At 38.8% G+C, this 18,386-nt stretch overlaps 2 protein-coding genes across 3 annotated transcripts in view; one reads left to right on the plus strand and one right to left on the minus strand.

Moving 5' to 3' along the window:
• Nucleotides 1-4,850, plus strand: LOC129240223 (DDB1- and CUL4-associated factor 8). Its single transcript, XM_054875885.1, has 9 exons — nucleotides 1-345; nucleotides 419-595; nucleotides 1,227-1,719; nucleotides 1,779-1,865; nucleotides 1,930-2,892; nucleotides 3,041-3,183; nucleotides 3,497-3,641; nucleotides 4,113-4,205; nucleotides 4,266-4,850. Exons 2-9 carry the CDS (start codon nucleotides 432-434, stop codon nucleotides 4,521-4,523), a joined length of 2,346 nt encoding a protein of 781 aa, XP_054731860.1. The 5' UTR covers nucleotides 1-345; nucleotides 419-431; the 3' UTR covers nucleotides 4,524-4,850.
• LOC129240222 (dynein axonemal heavy chain 12) overlaps nucleotides 4,749-18,386 on the minus strand; it is a 24,149-nt gene continuing 10,511 nt past the window's right edge. Inside the window, exons 4-14 of one of the 2 annotated variants that reach the window (XM_054875883.1) lie at nucleotides 18,038-18,352; nucleotides 17,727-17,969; nucleotides 17,235-17,465; nucleotides 16,357-16,521; nucleotides 11,815-16,291; nucleotides 11,603-11,764; nucleotides 11,071-11,228; nucleotides 10,261-11,006; nucleotides 10,048-10,197; nucleotides 9,839-9,977; nucleotides 4,749-5,045 (exon numbers count right to left, since the gene is read on the minus strand). In XM_054875883.1, the coding sequence (XP_054731858.1) occupies nucleotides 4,851-5,045; nucleotides 9,839-9,977; nucleotides 10,048-10,197; nucleotides 10,261-11,006; nucleotides 11,071-11,228; nucleotides 11,603-11,764; nucleotides 11,815-16,291; nucleotides 16,357-16,521; nucleotides 17,235-17,465; nucleotides 17,727-17,969; nucleotides 18,038-18,352 (6,981 nt within the window). In that variant the 3' untranslated portion in view covers nucleotides 4,749-4,850. Of the gene's footprint in view, nucleotides 5,046-9,838; nucleotides 9,978-10,047; nucleotides 10,198-10,260; nucleotides 11,007-11,070; nucleotides 11,229-11,602; nucleotides 11,765-11,814; nucleotides 16,292-16,356; nucleotides 16,522-17,234; nucleotides 17,466-17,726; nucleotides 17,970-18,037; nucleotides 18,353-18,386 lie in introns of those variants that run through there. The other variant, XM_054875884.1, reaches the window with a different exon arrangement.

Raw genomic sequence — 18,386 nt, forward strand, 5'->3', positions numbered from 1 at the left:
TTTTTCGTCACTCAACAGCGGGGGGCCGGCGCCTTACGTTCGATAATTGACGGCGGCTAATATTTTCAGGTGGCGTTGAGCTTCCGCAAAGAATTTTACAAAATTCGTCGAAAATATCGACACCATTTTTTTTTATAAAATTTGGCGTAGTATTTGTATATCCACAGGATTGTATCAGCGCACTGGTTTGTGTTTGTAACATATATAGCGTTTGGGAATTTTCTTTAAATAATAGATACTACACAAATATCAATTGAAGGATATTTGAAGTGAAAAGCAAAACACAACAGTCACGTACCTGTACGTTCGCATGAAAATCTCCTCGGCAGCAGAACATCTGATGGTGTAATAAATAAAGCATTTACAGCTAAAGAATTAGACAATTCATAATTACAATAAAAAAATGAAAAATTTATAGGTTTGCTTGAAACATGGACAAACAGGAGCAATTATCGGATGCCAAAGAAATGTCATGTAATAAGCGCACATCAGCTGTAGGCTGCGCCGATGACGGCAAAGAAATCGCCATGGAAACAATGGAGATACGGCTAACGGCTGCAGTCACGGAGCAGACGGATGATAACTTTAGTGAAAGGTACGTGTGTTCTTGAGGGTTGCGGAGCTAATTGCTATTGTCAGTTGATTATTTTATACAAATCGGGTACACAAATACATACATTTATTTCGTGTATAGGATGCATTCTATGAAAACCGAGATATGAGTATACATATATGTATATATAATTGGCGCGTACACCCTTTTTGGTTGTTTGGCCGAGCTCCTCCTCTTATTTATGGTGTGCGTCTTGATGTTGTTCCGCAAACGGAGGGACCTACAGTTTTAAGCCGACTTCGAACGGCAAATATTTTTTATGAGGAGCTTTTTCACGGCAGAAATACACTCGGAGGTTTGCCATTGCCTGTCGAGGGGCGACCGCTTTTTCTTAATTTTGGTGTTTCACCGAGATTCGAACCAACGTTCTCTCTCTGGATTCCGAATGGTACTAACGCACAAAACCCATGCCGCCGAGATATGAGTTTATTCGCCTTAAAACCTAGTTCTTCTTAAACACTTTAAATAATGACTATACGAGTATGTTATAAAAACCTTTGTTTCAATTCATCCACTATTTACTTTAAAATAAACTTAGAGGCAGTAAAATCCTAAATACTTCTATTACGTAGAAACTTGCAAATGTCAAATGTATTTGTTTTTCACTTTTAAGTGATTCTCGTTCAACACCGACAAAAAACGACAAGAGCAGTAGCGATAGTGGCGTTTGTGTAAATATGGAGGAGCGATCAACTTCGAACAAAGTCGATATAGATACAAAAGAAATGAACGCAATGGAAATAGCTAGCAGTATTGACCAAATTAGTTCACCTCTTCTCAGTTCCGATAGTAATATTGAGCTCAGTTCTACAATGAATGAGAACTCAGCAACTAAAAGTCATGATAGCATGAAGATGGAACAAACAAAAAATGGGGCAGAAAAAGACGATGACGGAGAACCAATCGCCACTAGGACCATGATGGAAGATGGATGGATGGATGTTGAACCTAGTATAAACAGTAATGTTTCTGATTTATTCAGATGGCCACGCCATATACGTCGAGGTGCACGTAATTACCGACATAGTGCACAAGACGATGGGAACGAAGAAGATGCCACTGGTAGGAATTCGTTCACCGTGGATGGCACTGAGGAGGAGCAAATGGTAAGTGAATTTAGAGAGGAAAGAGAGCCAAACGTATTGATATTGATACACGCCCTTAGCCGTTACTCTCGGACTTATCAACTCTAACCGAAAGAGAAGTAGGTCCTATTAATGTTGACACCTCGATACCAAACGAAAGTGCGAATGTAAGTAATAATAATATTAAGTATTTCAAATTTAAAAAATTACATACTGTTACTTTTATTTCAGTCTCCCGCAGCATCTTCTCCCAGCGTTAACAATGCACCATCTGCCAGCAGCAGCTCGCTTTTTAGCGATGACGATGAAGATGATGATGATGATGATGACGATGATGATGATGATGATGATATTGATGTGGATGATGATGATGATGATGAGACTGAAGATGAGGATGAGCATGACTCGGCTGACAATACCGAACATGCAAATGCACTAGCTGATGTAATGAGCAAACCTAAACCACAATATACTTGGAGTTCAACACATGAGCTAATGCGAAGAGAGCACGGACTGAGTGGCGATGGCCGCCGATCATTGGGTAGTGGTATGGCAACCGGTTTCAATGCGCGTTTTTACGCAGCACGACATGTTGTTGAACGTATGAAGATTTCTCATTGCTTAGTAAAGCATAGTGGCTGTGTAAATTGTTTGAATTTTAATCGTTCTGGCGACTTGCTCTGCTCTGGTTCGGACGATACCCGCATCATCATTTGGAACTGGCCACATAAAAGACCAAAATGCATATATAAATCTGGACATACTGAGAATATCTTTCAAACTAAATTCGTTAATAATGTAGGTGTTTTGGATATTGTCTCAGCCGGACGTGATGGGCAGGTACGACGTTCGATCATATCTTCATCCGGAGGAAAACCACACACATCTTTGCTGTATCGTCATAATGGTTCCGTGCATAAGATTGTAATGAGCCCAAATAACCCTTTTGAAATTATCAGTGCTGGTGAGGATTCACATATACGTTGTAAAGATTTACGAACCGATGAGAGTGCCACGAGTCTCTGTAAAGTGGAGAGCAGCAAGAAGAAAAGGAAAATACGCCTTTTTAGCATTGATCATCATCCGCATGCCCCGGAGATCGTTGTGTGTGGTTGTGATAATTTTGTTCGAGTCTACGACAAGCGTAACATGGGTAAACCAGTTCATCAAATGTGCCCCGACCATTTGGTTAAGGTAAGTTAATGATCAAGAGAAATCACGAAAAATGTGATATACGATTTTAAGTAATTCGTACGACTCTCTGCAACTAATTTGAATCTCAGAGGATTTATATAAATTTATGTCGTTTGCTTTATTTTATTACAAATATAATATCTCCTAGGCCTCTACACCCCAAGTTACATGTGCTGTCTATAACAGTACTGGCAGTGAAGTGCTTGCCTCTTATAGTGATGACCACATTTACTTATTTAATAATAACGAGTACAATACCGGTGAATATCTGCATCGCTACCGCGGACATTAGTAAGTTGGGAAAATATGTTTGTTTATGGTTACCAAAATGCTCAAAGGCGCTGTGATCAAAATTTTGCACATATTTTACGGAGTAAACAAAAAACAAATTATATTGAAAAATACAATTTTGTATTAAGTTTAAAGTCATTTTTTGTAGTTAATTAAAATTAAAAACTTAAAATTGTTAGAAAGAGATTAAAAAACTTCGCTAGTTCGGACCTTTATGCATTTTGGTAAAGATTAACTTCCAATTGCACATTTACGCACTATCGATTGCACACTCATCGCATATTTCTATTTTCTATTTGAAAAAAACCAATAGTAACCACAAAACTATTAAGGGCGTAAACTTTTTTGGGCCTAATTCAGAGTACATCGTCAGTGGTAGTGATTGCGGTAACATCTTTTTTTGGGATAAAAACACTGAAGCAATTATTAATTTCCTCCCTGGTGATGTTATGGGTGTGGTAAGTATTGGAAAATACTTGGTTGTAATGCTTGCAAGTAGAAACAGATAATCTGTTAGTAGTCCAATAAATTCATTAGCTCAGCTCGGAAATGAAAACCTACAATTATATGGGTCCTAACTGAGAGTGCATAAAGAATAAGATCAAAATTGATCGAAACTAAAGGGACCGTTGTAAAAGAACACAACTAAACACATTAGACTTTAAGTGTTCAGGAAAATATCTCATTCTTCAGCAATCGGTAGTGTTTCACGGGTTCAAACTGCCATGTTGTTCTGTACTTAGGTTTTTACTTTCCTTGACACGGTTAAGTTATATTATATACTTATTATTTTTTCAAATGAATTCACAATTTTTTTAAACTTTTACTGTACGGCTTTCATAGCCCGTGAATGCGTTTTTATTTTTCAAGCTGAATTATGCAAAATAAGTTAAGTTAAGGAAATATGAAACGTGTGTGTATATTTTCAGGTAAATTGCTTAGAGCCACATCCAACGATTCCTGTCCTGGCTACATCTGGCCTCGATTCTAGCATAAAAATCTGGACACCAAGTAGTGAAGTGGTATTTAATTTCTTTATAACAAACACATATGCCATAATATATTTCATATTACATTTGTAGTACCCTCCGGATTTGTCGAAACTCGAAGCGTGTGTTAGGCGTAATCTTAGACGCTCTGTATTTGGCGAAGGCCGAGAGTTTGATGATAGAGAATTTCACTATTTTATACGGCAATTTCTTCGCCGTCCTGCGCGACATGTTACCCATCTAACGGGTGATGATTCTGGTGAGCATCTTAGCAGCAGTAGCAGCAGCGACGCTGACAGTGATGATATAGATTGTCCACAAATGGATGGTATACAATGCCGCACACAATGAAACTGATATATACGGTGGCAAGATTACATTCATGAAAGTGGCAGAATAGTTGATGAATATTAACAATGATTAATTTAATATTATATTTTCTTTTGTTTATTTAAATCGTTGCCTACTCCTTTGTAATATTTGCGTACGATGACAAAAGGCATCTGCGAGGTTATTGCCCGTTAGGTCGAATTTAAAACATCGTGCCAAAAATTGATTGTTGGTTATCAAAATATACATATATATTTCATGTAATATTTGAATTAAATATTAAAACCATTGAATATAAAAATTATAATAATAAAAAATATGCAAAATACGAATGAGGGATAAACTAAACTAATCAGTTTTTTGGCATAGCAAAGCAGCGCTGCGCTTAACCCAATGCGAGGCTTTAAGTTTCGTTTTTAGTAGTATCGGAATTACATAGTTTGTGGAATGACCGGTTGTTGAAAGTATGCCTTTGCGTTCAGATGTTTTATATAAAGGACATTTGTAGCGTGTGGCTTCGACGAGTTTTACAATCTCCAAGGGCTGTAAAGAGAAATGAACAAAAAACCATTTAATCGAATTTAACTTGCGAAAGTACTAGGAATTAACTACCATAACATAACGTAGTAATGTGGCACATATTTTGTATAATTTTATGCAATTATTACACAGGTTTTGCGAAAGTTCGAATAGTTTACCGAAAATATTATACCCCATAATCAAAAAGTACCGGGAATGTTTAAACGAACCGCGCACGTGGGAACCGATCCATATTTGTTTCTTATGTTGGTGGCACTGTAAGACAATAAATCATATCATTTATCCTGTACGAGATGCTGTACGTCGCAAACGGCCGGAAATGTGGGCAAACAATTCTTGGATTTAGCATGATGATAACGCGCTATCGCATCGAGCCCAAATTGTCCTGGATTATTTGACCAAACACCAAGTAAATACCATCGTGCAAGCACCGTATTCACCTGATATGGCCCCGTGCGACTTCTTTTTGTTTCCCAAGTTGAAATTAGCACTTCGTGAAAGTAGATTTCAGCCGATGGAGGAGATCGAAGATAATACGATGAGGGAGCTGAAGGCCATCCCTTCGTCGGTCTACCAGGGGTGCATGGAGGACTGGGTTAAACGTTGGCCCATGTGTGTTGCTTCAGACGGGCCATATTTTGAAGGACATAAAATAAATTTGCCTGAAATTTAACTCTGTTTTGTTTTACTTAAACATTCCTGGTAATTTCTGATCATAGATATTAAATATAATTTTTGTCCTCAGGCTTCTTAAGCAAAATTTAACAGGGATTTTTTTGTTTGTTTTAATTTTTTGTTTTATATTGTTTTTGTTTGTTTGTAGTACTTGTTTTTTTGTAGTATTTTTTTTTTTTGTAATATAGTAAATTTGTTTTAGTACAATACATTTTGTGTTGTTTTTAGTAAATTTTTTGTGGCAATTTTTTTAGTAGGAAATTTTTTTTTTAGTACAGTTACGCTCCGCCTCTATCTAAGCACTTCATTTTAGACCAGAAATCTTAAGAAGGCCGAGGACGAGGGTTTAATTTAATTTGAGTAAACTTTCGCTGAACTTGAAATATTTTAATTTAATTTGAAAAAGGTTTTGTTTAATATGAAAACAATTTAATTTAAACTAATACTGCCATTGATACATCCCACTCATATACAACTATGAGCATTAGGGAGGATCCATTTTAATGGAATGCAATTTTTTAATTACTGAAATAAAAATGAGGGTCTCTCCGGAAATGCATCATGACTTGCAGTATTTGTGCAACTTGGAATGCTACAGATTTGTTATACTTATGATGCAAATGTTGCATTTATATTTTAGTTGCGTATGGAAGTGATTGAATATAATTAATAGTTGACTTTACATGCGGGACAAGAAGTGTTAATTTTTTTTGGATGTATTCCAATTTTACAATACTCTGGATTAACTGTATACGTGTAAAAGTTTCAGTAGGTTCACTGTATATATTAGCCTCCAATATACCGCCTATTCGTATCTCCGTGCATGAACATCAAATAATAAAAAAGTTTTTTCTAATAGCGGTCGCCCCTCGGCAGGCAATGCAAGCCTCCGAGTGTATTTCCGCCATAAAAAGGTCTTATAAAAACCATTTTCCGTTCGGAGTCGGCTTAAAAGTGTAGGTCTCTCCATTTGTGGAAAAACATCAGTTAAAAAAAAAAAAGAAAAGGAAAACAACGTACACATATTTAAAAAAACAAACACGAATTTATCCGCTTGAATGTGTTTGTCACAAATATTCACTGATACACATGTAAACCATGCGCATGCGCAAAACGTACATTTGTTCCAAACGCATTGCGGAGATATGTATATAACGTTACTGCCAATATAGAAGTATTAAATATATGGTTTTAGGGCAAATATTATATGTCATAACCTAAATATATAATTTCGGCATGAATTGATCTAATTTTATTTATTCTTTTGAATGCCACTAGCAGTTTTAGAAACTTTTTTGTGTACAATTTCTATAAACTTTTATAACTTTGCTTAGTTTTTCACTTTTTGTTGTTGTTGGTTAGCAGTATCCTTATCCCTGTCAGTGTTATGTACATCAGCGGTCGTCTTCATCTAGCTCATCTAACGGTAGGCCCAGGAAACTATCTGTTTCGACAGGTTGGGTCCAGAGAGCGAGAGGGGTGTTAGATGATTGGATTTGAGGGGGAGTGTGAAAAGATGGTTAGTATCGCCCGCCCATCGGTACATGCTTCACATGCTTGACATATGCCTGGTATGTCGGGGTCAATTCTGGATGTGTAGGAGTTTAACCCGCTACAGTATCCAGAAGGTAATCGGGGTTGCTGGAGCTCTTCGTCTGCTTCGTCTGTTTGTTGTACTCCTTCACAGGGAGCATCTGTGCATCGTGGAGTAGGTGTAGTGGGGACATCAGGAGGCAACCCGTCGCTGTCCGAATGGCAGTGTTTTGGCAAGTCTGAAGCTTCCTCTACTGCGCATCACTAGTTTCAGGCGACCAGACAGGCGCAGCGTAGTTTAAAACCGGTCGGGCAATTGCCTTAAATGCGATAGCGAAATTTCTTTGTCTTTCCCACAAATACTGCCAGCAAGCGATTTGAAGACCCTGTAGCGATTTTGGACTTTAGTGGCAATAACAGTTGTGTGCACAGAGAAGAAGAGAAAACTGTCGAAGATAACTCCAATGATTTTTAGGTTGTTAACAGTCGTTATTGGTGAGTATTGGTAAAGAGGGTCGCCGTAAAATTCATGGGGGAAATTTATAGAGGAGGTAGTCGTTCACGTTGGCGCACAAGCCATCAATCATTCGTCATTGCCCGACGCCACTATCGTGCAGTCGTCAGCGTAGGAGACCAGTGAGACTCTCTGGTGGCTGGGGGAGCTTCGAGATATAGAAGTTGAAAAGCAAGGATGAAAGGACCCCACTCTGCGGCATTCCTTGCTTTTTCTTCCTCTGTTTAGAGATTTGGTCTCGAAATAATATATTACCGACGGATGTCGACCACTCTGATAGTTCGCGGACCACCTCTTCAGCCCTGGCTGGAGCGTCGACTATAACATGTCATCTAGTAGCGTAGATAGGCTCTTTTAGGTCCAGCGCTGCTAGGACAGTCCCCTCTCAAAAAATTTGTTATTAATTCCAATAAGGGAATATTGAAAAATCTATATAAAGGGTTTACCAATAACAGGTGTTACACGTGAATGGATTGCGCTATCGAGACATGATTAACGATTTTTATGGCCGGAATTGGTTGGTGTTGATCTGGACAACGTTTATTTTCAACAAGACAGCGCTACAAGCTACGGTAAAAGTTTCCGGACCATGTTATATATATATGATCACAATTAGTCACCGAGATCTTGTGATTTAACACCTTGTGACTTTTTTCTTTGGGGCCACATGAAAGAGAAGGCTTACGCCAATAGCCCATGGTCAATTCAAGACCTCAAAAATGGAATTCGTGAGGCTATCGAGGACATGGGGCTGCCACTTTGCAATTCGGTTATGGAAAATTTCATGAAAAGGATATTGTCCCGTAAGCGTGGTCGTCATTTGACTCATGTTATTTTCCACTATTAGCGGCATACCTTCCTCTTTATAATGAAATAAACATCCGATCATTTATATTAAAAAATAGCATTTTTCTTTGAATATAAAAGTAACACCTCTTATTAAAAAACCCTTTACTATCCAACGAGCAGTAAATACTCATTCCGATGACAGTCGGTTCTACGTAACCGGAGCAACCCGAATTTATATCTGGCCAAGGACTGTCACTTCAGCAGCATTCCTCGTACATGTATGTTTATGCTGCTACAAAAACAAGCACTAATTACACAGGCCAACAACCAAAAAACTTTTTCGATAATTTTAACTAATAACTTTGTAATTTGGTGTCCTGATTACGAAAAAAATTATTAAAAAGTTATATCACCCATCAATTTTTCACATTTTACAATTAAGTAAAAATAAAGTTTATGTACCAAAATGTAACGGATATATTTCACAGTCCTGCGAGCTACAGTTTCTAAAACGGCTATGGGTGTTTCTTGAAGGTTTTTTATATTAACCGTAAAAATACTTTTAAAAAAGGATTTTAAAGCTGAAGAGTAGTACTTTGCGATGCCGTCGTGGAAAATTAAAAAAAAAAACTTTACCTTGCTCAAAAAAAAAATTTATAAAATGGCCAAAATCTGCATTTTTTGATTATTTAACCTCAAATTGCCAAAAATCCTGACGTGCTGGAGTATTTTCAAGGTCATATTCGTTTTCAGCATAAAAAAACCTTCAAAAAACACCCATAGCCGTTTTAGAAGCTTTAAAAAAGCGAGATTTTGCAGGCCTGTGTTATTTAGAAGAGATGGAAGGTCCAAAAGAGACAAAAAATAACTATTATAAGAAATGTTTGAATTTCGAAAGCTGCTTCTTTCCCAGTTTTAATATCGAATCGAACCATTCGGTGTCATTTATCCGCAGCGAAACTCTTGGCAAAGCGAAAGCGCCAGATCACACTTTGAACACGTTCGAAATTTAAATCAAAATAGAATTAAGCTTCCACATGATAAACCATCGACTTTGTTTAGTTGTCCACATCTATAAGTATACATACATACGTATATAATCGGCACATAAATTCTTTTTTTAGGTATTTTGGTTGAGCTTCTGCATTTTGCCGTACATTTTGTGGTGCCCTACATAAGGGGCCGAAGGAAAATACACTCAGAGGCGACAGTTATTAGAAAAAAAACGTTCTGTCATCCATTCCATCAAGTTTACAGTCACGAGCATATTTACTCGTCTACTTACTTTAAGATAAATGACAGGCATCGAATAAATAAGAACTTTTGGTAGCTGTTCATCAATAATATTTTCTTTCAAATTCCATCGCGCACCTTCGAGGAAAAGTCCGTTTACATAAACACCATCTACTGGTGGCGATTTCATGCTGAAAAATATACACTTATATTATAAACTTATGTTCATTATGAATTACATTTACTACGAATACTATTTACCTATCCTCATATAGCACATCAAAGTCGAACGTTAATGTATCAATAGGAGTTTTGTATTTACGAGCGAAATTCTGCATAGCTCCAGTAAGAAAGGCTTGAGTGAAGAAAAAACCAGATAACCAAAACGTCGGTGGCTTGCCGTGCATATACCTATTAAGAGGAAATTATGACGGTAGAGACTTTCATAAATGTTTTGTTTGATTAGAGGCTAACCAATTGTGAAGCCAATCGAGGCGTTTATATAAATCTTGGATGTAGGAAGCCAGCGTCTTTAGACTGGGATATGATTTAGACAACCATTTAGCAGGTATGCGGTTCAATTTAATAGCACTGAGCACATTCTCTAATTCGGGTGTCATCACAACAATTCCTTTTACGGCCATATCGAGGTCACGGCACGAGGCGCGTATTTCTTTTTGCAATTTCAAAAAACGCTCCATTTCCTGTACTAATACCGTATTCATAGACTCATTGTAATTAACCGGATACTTGACTTTAGCGCTATCGATATCCATGTCGGCTGGCATTGATTTTGCGATATGTGCAATGGTTTGTAATAATGTTTCGTCCATACTCTGTGCACCGGCACCTGTCGAAGCCATTTCACTACCAAAAATCGCAATCATTGAGTCAAGTAGGATTTTTGTCGTTTGGAGATCACGAGTTATGCCAGAATTGCCATGAAGTCCGTAAACTTCAGGTGCAGCTAACGATGGATAGTTTTCGTCAACGTAACGTAATATTTCACGGTGTTCAGTCTTGCGTGGCAATATGAAGCGATCGTCTGTAGCGAATCGATACCGATTGTCGTTAACTGCATCTGGATTTAGATAATCGGCAAGAATTGTGACTATAGCACGACGATCCCAGTAGTCTGTGACGCGGCCACCATAATTGCACTCGGCCGTCAGGTAGGACAAGGCGTCATAGGGTACATGATCATACTGATTCAGCAACATCTGTAACAAATATAAATTAGTAATCCCATTCCAAAATTTTCCATCAGTCAGCAGGTTTACGTACACTCAATTGCATTACGGATATTTGAAGATCGGATTCGTTAAAGCCATAAGCGATATTCCAACCTAATGGCCCATATTTGCGACGTTCCTGCACTACTGCATGGAAAAAACAAATACCGAAAAGTAAGCGAGTAAAGGCTCGGTCTTGCTTGGCGCAGCCTTTATAGGAAAAAAAAGGAAGGGGGATAATAAGATGCATATGAACAAACAATTTAAGACTCAAGCAATGATCTTGAACTGGTAACAGAAAAATAATATACTTCTATTTCATGGTCGGTTATGACTGGATACGACAATTGAGACTATGACTATGGGTCGAAATGTTGAAGCGCCCATTTTTTCAAAAACTCACCACAGTTAACAAGCACTGAATAACTCAAGGATGATAGATTTACAAGGTTTGCTCTTTAACTATGATGAAAAATAAAATTGTGAGGAGAACTCCGTCTGCCACGTCACTTGGGAGACTCGGCAGCCGAATTCTGCACGTCAATTTCACATGTACATACGAAGATATTCACTATAGAACTCACCTAAATAAAAAGTCGGATCATTGATCGGTTCTGAGTTGTATGAGCGTATAATGTTCTCCTTAAGGCCGGTCGGCGGTTCATTTGTCATCTTGACTCCATTTTGTAGCAAAGCCACCGGGAATTTCGGAGTTGGGTAGCTGGTAAGCCACAAGCGGAAGCTAGCTGTGGTGGATAGTTAGAATGGTTATAAAAATTAAGGAATCATTTCTTACGTGAGGTATTAAATGTGTCCATATTTTCCCAGATATACTCCAATATCGGCATCCATGAGGCGGCCAAGTGGCAATTTTGCAAGCAAACCCAATAACCCAAATCTTGAGCGTCCTTAATAAGTCCCTGAGCAATAGGTCCTTGTCCTTGACCTAGTGATATGCTTTGAAAGGTATCCATGTAACCAGTTTTCTCGGCGTATGCCAACAGTGAGCCGAGCGGATCGGCTCCTGGAGACAGTATAAATATAAGTGGTGTTAGTGCATTCGACTCCTTATACGACATGCCAATATCAAATTCAGGTGGCGTAACAAATTGTACACCCATTTCGGAAGCGATAAAATTACGAACAGCTAGAAATACTTTATCTGGGCGTAATGCCTTTAATATAAGTATCTTTTCAAATCGCGTTAGCCTCTCATTCCACGGTGACGGTATTGTCTGATTTTCGGGTTCAATATGGTCGTAGATACGTTTCCAATCATGTAATCCCTTGGCAAAACTAGCCGCAAATCCACGTAGCTCTGGAATTTCTTCCAAACGAAATATATTCATCCATATCACATCCGTAATCCAAGACGCATCGGGATTGGCGGGTAATTTTTCAGTTTCCACAGCATCTGTAAGCAAATGTGACAGTTGCAGCATCTTAAGTTGACCTGTTCCCAATAGAACACGGCAGGTGAGAATAAAGGAGAACAGCAACTTGTCCTTCTCAAATATTGAACGGCAAACATTATTATACAGGTTTCTTGTCACTCCATCCACCAGGAACTTTATGCGGCGTGGAAGGTCTTTGGACTTATTAGCAGACTCGATAGAATACTCGTAGAGGTTTATATACCAATTTAGCGAAAATTGATACATCGGATCTATATTCGGCAAATCAGTGATGGAATAGTACAATACAGAAGAATGCACTGCGACAGGTTTATAGTTTAGTCGAAAGGCTTCTATTTTCATCTCTGTTTCGCGCGAAGCGGCTTGTTTTGCTACAATATCAAATGATAGTTCCTTGGACTCGTTCAGTATTTGTATTGCGCTTTCATTTTCCAAAATATCACCCTCTGCGGCGGATAACGTTTTTAATATCATATTTTCAGCATCTCGTAGAGCAGCTTTATTTTTCGCTGCCTCATTTATCAACATCATACGCAACTCCTGTAAATCAGGACGTTCTTTCGCAACCACAATACTTAAAAGCTGATCCTCGAGCGCATTCTGTGTGAGCGCAAAGTTAATAACAGTCACCTTGTTGAAAGTTTCAGGCAGAAAATGTGGGTTTCGCAAATTACATGTCATGTATAATCGGAAATTGTCATTTAATGGTACAATATTATCGCCCAAACTAATAAAATTCTGACCACCCTGTCTGAAAGTGTTCCGCATCAAAATGGGATCAAGTGGTACTTCCAGCTCTTCAAGCACATTTTCAATAATAACGGGTGAACCATATTCCATACATTCGGCTATAACTTTCATATAATTAGCCTGATTGAATTTTACACTGCTCAAACGATTTTTTCTCTCCATGTTCTTGATCCAGTTATTTGCCTGACCCTGCGGATCGATAAATAAACTATACCGACTGGAACTATCGGCTATAATCGCATTTTCTGTTGAAAATACATCTTTGGGCAGGCCATTAATGTTCCAATTTTGTATGGTGATTTCTAAGCCAAGTGTTGTTGTAATATTATATTCTTTTGAGGTTGGTATGCCAGCCTGGATACAACGTTGAAACCAATCTGCAGTGCACTGTGATCTGTAGTAGAGATTCACGGCAGAGAGATATGCAATGATACCACATGAAAGGAGTATATCTCCAGGTAAGTTATCATAAATACTTTGTAAATTTTCAGCCGCTTGTGTCCACCGTGACTTTTCACCACCTAAGCCATCAATGAGCGCTGTAGCTCGCTCTAATTTACTCTGACAAAAGTCTGCCTCGTCCTGGGTGCGTTTCATTTCTGCATTAGCTTTGTCCAACTCTTCATTGAGTTTGGCGACTTTAGCTTCCAATGCTGCCGCCAGCTCACGCTTCTCGGTCAAAAATTTCATTGTGTCTGAATATTCCTTCTCGGCAGCCGCTAATTTTGCCTTTTTTGGTGCCACTATTTTGGCAACATTATCGTACAGATCCATCGCTATTATCCATTTACACAGACCTTCTGCCGCGCTGGATGCTTTGGCAACAATTCGCGGCTGAAAGTCTTTATTCGGTATGAATTCTTTTCGGATGCGTGCCATAATCTCTGGTTTGATGTTATCCTTATCGAAGTCTTTTAGTTGTTGAAGGAAGTTCATTTCCCCTAATATGCGTTTACTAGGCCCCCAGTAATCGTTTACCATTTTTCCCGTGCTAGGATCGGGAATTCTTTCAGGTGGCACGCCTTTAATAACACAAACCGCTGCCATTACCAGCTTAATTACGGGTGGCGGATTTTTCATAGATTTTACCAAGGTTATATCGGCCGGCTTCAGTGTGTTGAGCGCCTGTATCGCTTCTTCAAGCACGGGTATAGCTTGCGCCAAGTCCTTTTCACATTCATCTTTTAGTCCCTGTGCGGCTTCGGCCTGCACTGCAGCCACCAATTCGTCCTTCTTAACTTGCTCAGCAGCGGCACTGGCAGCAATTGTCTCTTTATTGATTTCAATTAACATATGCCGCGACTTCTCAGCAAGGGCAACTAGTTGAGGCTGCAAAGCATTCAACTCCTTCTGCATCAGTGAAATTGCTGCGGCAGCATTGGCCAACGTGTCCAAGCCGCCAATGTAACGCATTTTAGCTTCCATAATTTCCTTTTGCTTGCGGCCAATCAATGTTTGGAATGACTTGATTAACTCGAGAAAAGATGCGTTTGTTTGGTATATGTAACGTCCAGTAAGATCACAGAATTCTCGACAAACTCGAGCTGCACTAATATGAAAGTATTGACAGATTTGCACTATAGAGTCCTTAATGCTAGAAGATGGCACATTGACATCTTCTAAAGATATTTTTGCAATCATTGTCAAAGCTTCTTCCGGCCAACTCTGGTACCAGTCAATAGTACAACAGTTAACCAATGATGGATATAGCCGTACCCTGGTGCGTAGCGAGTCGCCAATTGGTGAGAGGCAAAGCACAATATGCAGCTTTTGTTTACAGCGATTGACAAAGAAGGAAAACACCTGCAGTGGTGAAATGTCGATATTACGGTTGCCACCCTGAGCCGCCAGACGCACTAATTCCAAAATCTCTTGTTTCTCATCAATGGCATATACATTTGGCACTTCACCCTGATTCAGAAGACAGTCGATGTCTTGCAGAAATAGTTCCATTTTTATCTGATTCTCGGTCATAAGAAAAACAGTATGCTTATTCAAACCACCAGATTCTTTCATAATGTTCTTTATATCGTCATGCCAATCATTGGGACCATAATTTTTGGTGATCTCGGGCTGAAAAAATGACGTCTGGACCATATTCGCAGCCAACTTCGTTAGCGACTGCCTGCCTGAACCTCCCATACCAATCAGCAAAGCACTGGCACCATTAATGGCGATAATACGGCAGATGCGATTTAGATGTTCGAGCGCAAATGTGAATAATGTGATGTCCATCTTTGAACGTCGCGTGGAATTGTAGTCATCTAAGCTAGTCGAGGCAAATTTAAAGAACACCTCCATCGATGGCAGCTCCTCATAGCGCCGTTCATCGGGTATATTGTCCTCGTCCATGTAAACGCCAAAGAATATACGATGCGCACCTTCTATCGTGTATACCAAATCACCAGCCACAGTTGTACAATAATTTTCAAAGACTGACTCTAATTTCTCCTTAAAGTTATTCTTTACACAATCATTCAACTTCTGGAACATCCATTGCCGATCAACATCATCCACCAGACGATCGTAAAACACACGCATGGCTTCATGATACCACAAGCGGGGAAATATTTTTTTATCACTCGCCGATTCTTTTTTGAAGAGGGCACATGCTGAAACCACTCGAGAGATATCGCGTAAATTAAAAATATAATGAGATTTAGCTGGTGTCGCTCTTAATTCGGACTGTACACTCTTATAAATCTGTTGGGTGGCGTTAACGATTTGGTTAGTGAAAATAAAGACATCATTACCATGACCCGAACGCTTAAAACCATTCATCAGCACGTTTACAAATATACGATTCATAGTTTCATCGCCGAATGTATTGATTGAGAACACATTAAAATGATTGAGGAACCGAGCGTAAACATCTTGCCGACTACCGCCAGGCAAGCCACAGGCGCTTATAATCAAAAGGTCATTTATGAATATTTTTGAAGTATCCTTCAGGTCGTAGACGTGACCGTAATCAAAGTATTGTCTCAATAATTCCAAAGGGGGTTGAGCACCATATATCTCCTTTACAGGCATGTTCATATCGTCAACGAAAAGTACAGTTTTCATACCCTTTGGTGGGCCATAAATGCCGCGTTTCCACTTGACCAGCTGGAGGCGAGAAATTTGTATCAATTTATATAAATGCAGTTTATAATATTGATTTGAGTGCAAACCTTCGAGATAAGAAGATCTTGGGTTTGATTAGCTGTTATCATAACAGTAAATGTTATAAAAGCCGATTCGATTGAATTGCGATCTATTTTAGTCATAAGGTAGTTCTGGATGTAGGCACTCTTACCAGTGCCGGTTGGTCCGACAAGCAGCACCTTTTTATTGTTCTTTAATGGCAATAAAACATAATAAAAATGTTTTTTATGAGAAACTCGATATCGCTAATTTGTTTAGTTCAAAACAAATGTTTTGATGCAAACTACTCGAGGAAGGAGTAACACATATTTGAACATGCTAAATTTCCACTTTAGAAAAATATTTATGAGATCAATAACACATTAACCGCGTAAGTCGACAAAAGTCACTTTGTATTATGTATTAACGGAGGCCACCGTAGACGAATGGGTTAGTGCGTGAGTTCGCGGAACGTAGATTCGAATCTTCGTGAAACACCAGTAAAAGTGAAGTAAAAGTTATTTCTAATAGCGGTCGCCCCTCGGAAACCATTGCAAACCACCGATTGTTTTTCTGTCATGCAAAAAGCTACTCATAAAAAATATCTGCAGTTCGGAGTCAACTTAAAACTGTAGGTCCCTCCACTTGTGGAACAACAGCAATGCTCACAACACAAATAGGAGATGGAGCTCGGCCAAACACCCAAAAATGATGCAAGCGTCAATTATACATATATAGAAGTTTATATATAAACAATTTCTTTCTTAAGTCGACTTAAGCGGTTATTGCTAAATGCAATGCGGTTATTGCCGCGCGCTTAATTGTGAGCTATTTAGAGTCGAATTAATCCATCATTGACTTGAAAAGTTTTTCAAAAACAATGTAATTTGAAAAAAAATACTTTCTAAACTAAAATGTTACGTACTTTGATATGCATTTCGAGTAAATATATATATCTGGCTGTATCTATAGTGGGAACTTGCACACCCATGGAATTTTCTTCGACATCCATACGTTTGGCCAGCTCCGTCCATGATTTCCATGCACCACGCTGTTTGAACACATATACATAGTCGACCAGCAATCCTTCAACGGGCACTGATATCTCCAATTTGCCGATACTGTCCGGTATAGGCGAATCTTCACCAAGCCACATCTTGAAACGACATCATAATTAAACAAAAACTCTACTTAAGTAAGTGAAAACCTTAAAAACTAGCAACATGCGTCGTAATACGGGCACGTTGCTCCCTGATTACCTTAAGTTTTTCATATTCATTTTTCGCTAGTCGAAAAAAAAATCCCAACAAAGCGAAGCATAAAACTGAACAGTTTTTAAAACGCACACCATTGTAGCAAAGACGTAAGTATTTCATACCCTTGAATGAGGCCTACAATATTAGCAATCAGTACTTACGCTTTTAAGAAATGCGTCAAACTTTTCTCTGGACCGAGACTCTAACACACCCGCCACTCCCCAAACAAATGAGTAAAGTATGCAAGCTTGTACATAAATTGGCATATGCCTTTGATACTCGTCGGGATTCTCCAAAACAGCATCGTCCAGCAGCATTTCGATTATATCGAATGTTGTAGTTAGGCAATTGAATTCTCCGGGTTTGACGTGCTCCTTACAGTTTCTGCGTATAAAAGCTTGACACTGCACATAATTATAGACAATTAAATATGTGGATAAAAATTTACAACAATGCATGTGAGTAGCAGTACCGGTTCCAATAACCATTTGAAAAATTCCATTAGATAATCCTTGGTTTCATCGTCAGCCCAGACGGGATTGCATTTCTTTAGCCAGCAATTCGCAAACGAACGCCATCCCAATGAAGCAGTTTCCATGTATATCATGCCACAGCGTGAGACTGTCGCCGGAGATGCCTGTGCCAAATCCATTACTTCGAAAATCATAGACATCTCGTTGCTCATCGTTATAACTTCACCCGAATTAAGGCACAATTTCTTATTGTCATCCAATACTGTATTCATATTTTCAATCCAAACTGCATCCACGGGCCCATCAAAGATAACCTAAACGAAACCAAAACATGATAAGCTCTAAAAT

Source organism: Anastrepha obliqua, chromosome 3 (assembly GCF_027943255.1).
Source record: "Anastrepha obliqua isolate idAnaObli1 chromosome 3, idAnaObli1_1.0, whole genome shotgun sequence".
NCBI lineage: Eukaryota > Metazoa > Arthropoda > Insecta > Diptera > Tephritidae > Anastrepha > Anastrepha obliqua.